This window comes from Ctenocephalides felis, unplaced genomic scaffold (genome assembly GCF_003426905.1).
Source record: "Ctenocephalides felis isolate EL2017-DRISC unplaced genomic scaffold, ASM342690v1 CF-g0.4_SCAFFOLD_00896, whole genome shotgun sequence".
NCBI classification, from domain to species: Eukaryota; Metazoa; Arthropoda; class Insecta; order Siphonaptera; family Pulicidae; genus Ctenocephalides; species Ctenocephalides felis.
Genome location: NW_020537050.1, coordinates 1,383 through 10,230, shown reverse-complemented (window position 1 = coordinate 10,230; position 8,848 = coordinate 1,383). Strand labels below are relative to the sequence as shown.

The 8,848-nt window shown below is 31.8% G+C and overlaps 1 protein-coding gene across 1 annotated transcript; it reads right to left on the bottom strand.

Moving 5' to 3' along the window:
• Window positions 1-2,036: 2,036 nt before the first annotated feature.
• Window positions 2,037-2,858, bottom strand: LOC113365329. The gene has a single exon (XM_026606905.1). The coding sequence runs from the start codon at window positions 2,856-2,858 to the stop codon at window positions 2,037-2,039; it is 822 nt and encodes a 273-aa protein (XP_026462690.1).
• Between the last annotated feature and the right edge of the window lie 5,990 nt (window positions 2,859-8,848).

Below are 8,848 nucleotides of genomic sequence, written 5' to 3'. Positions count from 1 at the left end.
TATTGTTGGTCTAGGCCCTGGGTGACTTAAATTATGCAGGCTGTCAAAAATTTTCTTTCTTAGACTTACAGGTACGAATGGTCGTTCTCTTCCTTGAGATGTATCGCAGTATATGGAGTAGTTTGTTCCTGGAATTTTTCGTTTCTTAAGTTGTAAGGCCGTTTTCATCGATAAATATTGTTTAAGCTCCTGGTCCTCCTTTTGAGCTTTTGCTATCTCGGTAATTTCCAATTGGGAACTGATTGATTCAATTCTAGAAAACAAATCAGCCGGAATATTCTTTGTCCCGCTCACATGTCTAACATCTGTCGTGAATTGTGACATATATGTTATCTGATTGAGTTGAACTGGTGGTAGGCGGTCGTATTTTTGCTGAAAAACATACATAAGTGGTTTGTGGTCGGTGAACCAAATAAAGTTACGACCAATGATTTGATTCTTGAAGTATTGGAATGCTTTATACCCTGCTAAAAGCTCGCGGTAGTACGCTGGCCACGTTCTTTGTTTTTCAGAAATTTTCTTCGAAAAATAAGCGAGAGGTTTCCATTCACCGTTTGTATATTGTTGTAGCACTGCACCCACGGATTTGTCTGAAGCGTCTGTAAATAAAGCAAGTTCTGCATCCGGCAATGGATGTGTTAGTAAGGTAGCTTCAGCGAGATTCTTCTTACAAGCTTCGAAAGCTGCTGTAAGTTTTTCATCCCAGTCAATTTGGCTTGTGTCCTTCGATTTAGGTTTTGATAATAAAACTTGTAAATCTGCTTGGTATCTGGCAGCATTCGGACAAAATTTTCGATAAAAGTTTATCATGCCTAAGAATCTCCGTAATCCTTTTATAGTTTTTGGTTTTGGAAAATTTAACAATGCGGTTATCCTCTCTTTTGGGGGTTTTGTACCATGCTCCGTAATGCAGTATCCTAGGAATGTAACTTCCTTAGCGCCTAGAATGCATTTAGATGGGTTTACTACTATACCATAATCTGCTAAACGTTGGAACAACCTACGGAGATGGTGTTCATGTTGTTCTTCACTTTTGGATGCGATTAGAATATCATCAATATATGGAAAACAAAAATCTAATCCGCTGGTTACTTCGTCCATAAATCTTTGGAAAGTTTGCGCTGCGTTACGTAGGCCGAATGTCATAAAGGGGAACTCAAATAAACCAAAAGGTGTTGTAATTGCCGTCTTGGGAATATCTTCATCGTAAACAGGTATCTGCTGGTATGCTTTCTTAAGGTCTATTATTGAAAATATGTTACAACCTGATAAGTGTTGTGAGTAGTCACTCATGAGCCTGACTGGGTACCTATCCGGGATTGTTCTTGCATTTAATGCTCGGTAGTCTCCACATGGTCTCCATGCATCGTCTTTCTTTTGGACTAGATGTAACGGTGATGACCAAGGGCTACTTGATGGTCGGGCAGTACCTAATTGCACCATTTCTTCAAATTCCTGTTTGGAAATTTTTAACAGCTGAGTTTTTAATGGACGGGTTCGTGCTACCACTGGTGGACGAGGCGAGGTTTTGATATAATGTACTGTTGTATGTTTTATTTGACGTGGAAGTCCTGGCGGTCGCGTCAAAGAAGGAAATTCTTTAAAAATTTCACTAAACTTTGATTTGATATTAACAGTTTTAATGCTTCCCTTTTGTATGGTTCCTTTGTTTATTGTCTTAACCTGTAGGTTTGTAGTACCGTCTACTAGTCTTGAATTCTTTGTGTCGACGATTATGTCGTAATATGACAGAAAATCTGCGCCTATTATGGGTGTTGACACATCAGCAATAACAAAATTCCAGATGAATTTGCGCCTTAGACCTAAGTCGAGATTTAACTGTATATCTCCATATGTACGAATCTCGGTATTGTTTGCTGCAGACAGTTTGTAATCGGACTCGAAAACTTTGCGTTGTATAAACATACGTGGGTATATACACAGATCACTACCTGTGTCTATCAAAAATGGTACTTTGGTTAGTTTATCTGAGATGAACATGCGGCGTGAAAGTGCTTGACAAACACTTGCCGCATTTAGTGCCTGTTTTCTTCGTTTCCCGACATTTTGCATGGTTGCGTGCATTTCTTAGCTTTATCTCCAAATTTGTAGTGGTACCAACACGTATCAAATCTTTGCCTGCTACCATTTCTTTGGCGTGAAAAACTTCTTGTGCGCGAGATTTTCCTAGAACGAGAATTATGCCGATATCTAGGACGTCTATTTTGCAATTCAGCTACCATTTTTGTTAGGTCTTCTACTCGTTTTAATAATTCAGACGTTGTACTGTCGGTAAGGCTTGTTGCGGCTACTGTTGGCGCGATGTTAACCTCACCGATGCTATCTGCTATGGCGGCCAGGTCTTCAATTTTCATGGTCGGATGTGCCTTTAATATTTGTTGTGTATGCGTAGGTGTTCTTTGTAGCCACAAGGTTCTTAAAATGTTCTCATCTAGTAGTGGACCGGCCAATGATGTTAGATGTCGTAAAAATTGCGACGGTTTTCGATCACCCAGTTCCTCTTGCTGTAGCAACCTTCGAATCTTTTGGTCCTGTGACTGTGATAAACGTTGTATTATTTCTTTCTTTAACTTAGTATAGGGCTCGACTTTCGGTGGATTTAATATTATATCTTCCACTTCACTGGCTAATTTGTCATCTAAATATGATAATATAAATTCATATTTGACATCTTCTGTTTTTATTCGTGATCGATTAAAATGTGCCTCGATCATCGCGAACCATAATTGAGGTTTTTCATACCAAAATGTTGATATAGGCCTCGCAATTCCATGTGATACGCCTGCATTTGCGTCGTTTGGATTTTCTGATTTCACTGTCTTATCTTCTTCACTCATTTCACAAATAATTGAGAAAAACAAATTAAATATTCACTAAAAAAAATGTCACTGAATGTTCAAAAAAAAAAGAAAAATTACACTTCTATTAAAAAAAAATAAAAACTCACGTCACCAACTATTATATCACGTCGGGTGTCACCAATGAAGCAGTTCATGGATTGAAACAGTTTTGGTATAGTTTATTATTGTTTATTCGCCGTGAAATATAGGTACAATATTTATATCGTGCTGTATATCTCTCCTGGCTGCCTGAGACGGCCATCTTGATGCGTGCGCATTCCCAAATGCTGCAGGCCCGTATTTAATGCAGGGCTGTACTTGGGTGTCGCCGCATATATATATATATATACGAGGTGTGTTCAAAAAGTACCCGGAATTTTTAAATTTCGCGGGTCTGGAGTGTCTGATTGTCAAAATTTTTTTTTATTGTGTTGGTATACATGCCCCTAAAGTATGATGAAATTTTCAGCTATATTCACTGTTTACTTTGTCTGTGGTAGTCGCTAAGTTCGACGTGTTTTTCTGAGCTCGGCGATTTTTACAATGGAAGAATTGAAAAGTCAAAGAATTTGTATTAAATTTTGCGTAAAAAATGAAATAAAGTGTAACAAAGTGTGTGAAATGTTACAAAAAGCCTATGGTGAGTCTGCTATGAAAAAAACAAGTGTTTACGAGTGGTATAAGCGTTTCCTAAATGGCCGCGAAGACGTTGAAGATGACGAACGCTCCGGTCGACCCAGCACGTCAACAAACGATGAAAATGTGAAAGAAGTGGAAAAAATGGTTATGAATGATCGCCGAATCACAATTAGAGAAGTTGCTGATGAAGTTGGCATATCAATTCATTAACAATTCATGGCTGTTGCACCACGATAACGCACCTGCTCACTCGTCGTTGCTTGTTCGTAATTTTTTGGCCAAAAACAATACCGTAGTCATGCCCCAACCTCCATATTCACCAGATATGGCTCCGTGTGACTTTTTCCTATTCCCAAAGTTGAAGAGACCCATGAAAGGACGGCGGTTTTCCTCGATTGAAGAAAATCGCTGAGAGTGCTCAAGGACATATCAAAAAGTGAATATCAAGGGTGCTTCGAAAATTGGAAAAAACGCTGGCATAAGTGTATTATATCTGGGGGGGACTACTTTGAAGGGGACCACATTAATGTAGACGAATAAATAAATATTTTTTTGAAAAAACGAAAATTCCGGGTACTTTTTGAACAGACCTCGTATATATATATATAGAATAATAAAATACAGTAATAAAATAAAACAAACAGAATTAAAATTATACGTAGCAAACCAGTTAAAATTATTTTTTTATAAAATTTGACACTAAGAACAATATATATATATATATATATATATATATATATATATATATATTTGTTTTCAGAACAAAATATTTTTTTTCTTAGTGTCAAATTTTATAAAAAAATAATTTTAACTGGTTTGGTACGTATAATTTTAATTCTGTTTGTTTTATTTTATTACTGTATTTTATTATTCTATATATATATATATATATATATACTAGATGACCCGACAGACGTTGTCCTGTACGCACCTCAACGTTTTTTTAATATCCTATACTAATATTTATACCGTTCAGTTAAAAATAATCATTATTGTTTTTCGAGTTACTATTTACACCAATATATGAGTGATGTTAAATGTAGTACTGTTTCAAATAAAATGATTATTCTCAATTCCAACAGTTAACACTTTAATTATCCCTTTAACAAATATTAAAATATGTTCAATAAAATTATATATTAAAAATTATACACTGCAAATTTATTTTCAATAGCTCAATTTATTTTAATGCCAAGGATTATACAATTTTTCAGTCATACCTGTAGATGTGGATGTATAAATGAATGATTTTTATTTATTCACGGCTAAAACATTGATTCCAAATTTATCATCATGTATTTATTGTCATAGCATAGATACACGTGTTGAAAATTAAAATCTTTTAAAAAGTATAACAAATTCAGAAAGAATTAATATATAGCATGCGGTCAACGTACAATATCACCTTGGATTTTTCTACGCAAAATAATTGCTTCAATAATGTTGCCTACAATTTTTATAATTTCGTATCATATTTTATGTGGCTTTTAGTATTTTAATATCTAAATTGCATTTTTCACACTAATAATTCAATATACATTATTACTTAAGTTCATATTTGAAGTGAATTAATTTGTCAAATATTGTTCAAATGTGCTCTATTCAACCTACTATCAACAAAATTATTGCAGTAAATGGAGAGGAAAAAAGCGTATGCCCAGCTAATCTTAATCTAAAGTTCAGAAGTGAAAACAATTTGCATTTCGTAACCACCCCCCGCATTAATTGGATTATAACTCTTTTAATTCTGATTTTATCATAACTTGTAATATACTATTTTAAGGGTGATTAAATGAGCTACAACTTTTTCTATCATAAATTTTACCGTAACTTCTCTTATTTTGAAACGGCGAAGGGTTAAAGGGCTCGAAAGACACTCCGGTTGGTCAGCCGCGCACTCTTTAAACAATTAGAACTCTATCAATATTTGTGTAACAAAAAAATGATAAAAACCAATAACCAGTCTGAAAAATATCTTGAATTTTTATATATAAATATACTTTTATACGTATTTTTTCAGAGATATTATAATGAGAAATTGGTTGTTTTTTTTAATGGATTTTTTTATGAAATCATGAGTTTTTTGAAAATCGATTGTACTAATGTTATGGTATTTTCTAGAATCCATCAAGATCTCTCAAACCAAGTTAATTCTAGATGGAAAACGATTATTTTTAATTTTGGTGGAAATGGTACTCATAAACTATTTGATTTAAATGAAAAAAAAAACATTGTATGCGTCTTTTAATTGCATGATAGCTTACTCATTTTACACGCAGAAGTACTTCATTTAAAGCTTATTTTGAGAACTATAAAAACCCATTTTCATAATTAACTTAAATTGTTCCTAGAACACTTTAAAAATTAAAAAAAATTAAAATAGCGATTTATTAGGATTTTTATTGATATAATTTTGTTCATTACATGATTTTCGTTAAAATGTATATTTTTGAAGATATTAGCAAAAAACAATAAAAAAAGGCAAAAAAAAACAAATTTTCAGTAGCCAGTAACTTGAAAAGTATTTGCTTTTTTGTAAAACATTATTAAACATTTTTCTCTTATATTAGTTCTTTTATCCACAGCCAACGTTATTACACCACTGAAAAGAAATGGTATCCCCACGGGTAGTGCAAAGGAGTCTAAATTGTTTTCCCTTTTGAACTTGAGAGTAAGATGAACCTAATTCCAAACGAATTGGAAAACAGTAAAAAAAGTTCAGACCCAAAGCGCTCCATTGAGTAAATATTCCGTACAAAATGCCAACCATATGAATTTTTGACACAATGGTCTGACAATCTAATAATTTTTTGAATAAGTAATTTTTTTTTTGTGGTGACATGATTGTGACTTAGTATAGTAAGGCAAAACGACTGCAAATTGAATATTTTTGAGTGCAATCACTTATGGCTCATCTTCTTTGCACGAATTCGTACGGCGAATCTGTTCGCAAAGTGCGCAAACAAAATTATTGCAAGCAAAAGCAAAGCACGCGTACGTTGAGAACACGATTCGCCGTGCGCGTCAGACGCATGCGCAGACTGTAGACGCCTGTTATATTATTTGCATCTTATATTAATTTAATTTTTGGCACATCTCAGCTGCTTTTCGGCAATAATAATGTAGACATTACATTTTCCTTATTTATAATCATTAATTTATTATATTTTAATATTGCCTTAGCCTATAAGTGAATAGAAATGTTTGGAAAATGACAGTTGTCATTTGTTTTTAATGTCAAACCATGCCTTAAATATTTTAAAGGTTAAACAATGATAAGCGGTTTTTTGTATTTTTTTCCATTTATATCTACAATCTAACTATATTTCTATGAATCAAAACATTCTAGAAAATTTCCCGAACAAACTTCAGGAAGATTCATGAAAATCCGAATTATAGTTTTAGGAGGTTTAATGAAACTTACATTGTTACAGAAGAATTTATATATATAAGATATATATATATATATATATATATATATTTGAATAGTCTTGAATTTGATGTTGATGATAATATGTTTAATTTGAGTTCAAAAGTCGGGCGTTACATCAATCAAAAAATAGTAAGAGTTTTTAGAAATTTATTTATTTAAAATCCATACGTTTCGGCTAGCATCTTAGCCTTCATTCAGCGGCAATGAATTTAATTAAAAAAATTAAAACTAAATAAATAATATGTAAGAAATCTCATAGAAAAACAATAATAATAATAATAATAATATAATAAAAAACACAATTTTGTTTCCTATATATCATATAAAAACATTATTATTATTAATTATTGTTTATTACATTAACATTAATGTTTTCATTTTAGCAAATTTAAGCAAAAAAATAGAGAGATTGAAAATTAAAATCTGAAGAAACAACAGTTTTTGATGGGGTATATATATATATATCGTCACATTGTTTGGCCGCGATGGACGCCTAAAATACTGAACGGATTTAAAATTTGATTTGTTCACCGTGACTCAAATCATATGTGCGTATGTGACTTTTTTTTACCCATACAAATCGATCCGCCCTAATATATATATATATATATATATATATATATATATACATATATATACGGAGTTTGTGTAACAAGTAAACACTTGTTACACAAACTCCAAGCTGAAAACATGTTTCGTTTTGGAATAAGCTTTTTTTATAATTAAATATATTATTTATTTTTATTTTAATTTTACAATTATTTTAAATTTATCATAACTCGACATTTATCAATTTGTCTTTCATAATTTTATCGTGCAATTTTCGTGTTATTTTTGTGTTTTTTCAATTTATTTGTATGCACTGAAGACCCGAAACGTATGTTTTCTGAATAAAACATTTCTTTCAATAAAACTGTTTTTAATTACTGGATGGATGCCAAAGAACAATTTTAATATATATATATATATATATATATATATATATATATATATTAATTGTTTAATATGAACAAAACAGCACTCAGATTTGTTTAACACAACTTTATTTTTGATTACAGACGTTTCGTTCCACTCATATCATAAAATTCTATATATATATATATATATATATATATTATATTATTATTATTTTGCCAAAATTCTGTTAGATGAAAACATTTTAGTATCAGGCTCATCCTTACACTCCTTCAAATTTTTTTCTACGAACATTAAATCTTCTACCCTATGCAATTCCAATACTAACGTAGTTTATTCTGTTTCTTTTGTAACGACTGTGCTTTCCAATATATTGGACAAACCTCACAATATGTACACAAAAGAATGAGACAGCATGAACTAAGTGTGGTCCACCATGAACAAAAAAATTTCAAAAGTACCCTAGTACAGCACTCTATTGAAAATGCCCACTCGTATCACTTCACTCCAAAGATCTTATATCATGAAAGTTGCATCTTTAGGAGATTATTTGCGGAAAGTTGTCTTATTCTTATGAACATTTCTAATAGTGTCAACATTAGATCAGATTACAACCTATTACATGATTCTTATTTAAATTTTTTACACTTTTTGACAAACAATTAATATCGAATTCCATTTAAGATCAATAATTTAAGTATTCACTTCCAACGTATAAAAAACACACACATACAATCTTACATTTCTCAAGTGTTTACACGTGTTCGCATGACTCAGTTCCAGTTCATTGCCAACAACCGATCTCATAACATCGAGAAAATAATATTGTTTTGGTTTTCTAATAATATTTTAAAAAAGACAAAACTTATAGTAATTTTTATTTACAAAATTTACCTATTCGGCTGAAAAATAACTCATAAATTCATTTTTGTTAAAATCTTGTTTAGTGAAAAAGTGCTAACGGATATTCAAACATACAGGTAATTAATTCAATTTTGTC

Excerpts from the sequence above, each read along its gene's own strand:
- LOC113365329 (XM_026606905.1), bottom strand. The coding sequence starts at position 2,858 with ATGAGTGAAGAAGATAAGACAGTGAAATCAGAAAATCCAAACGACGCA.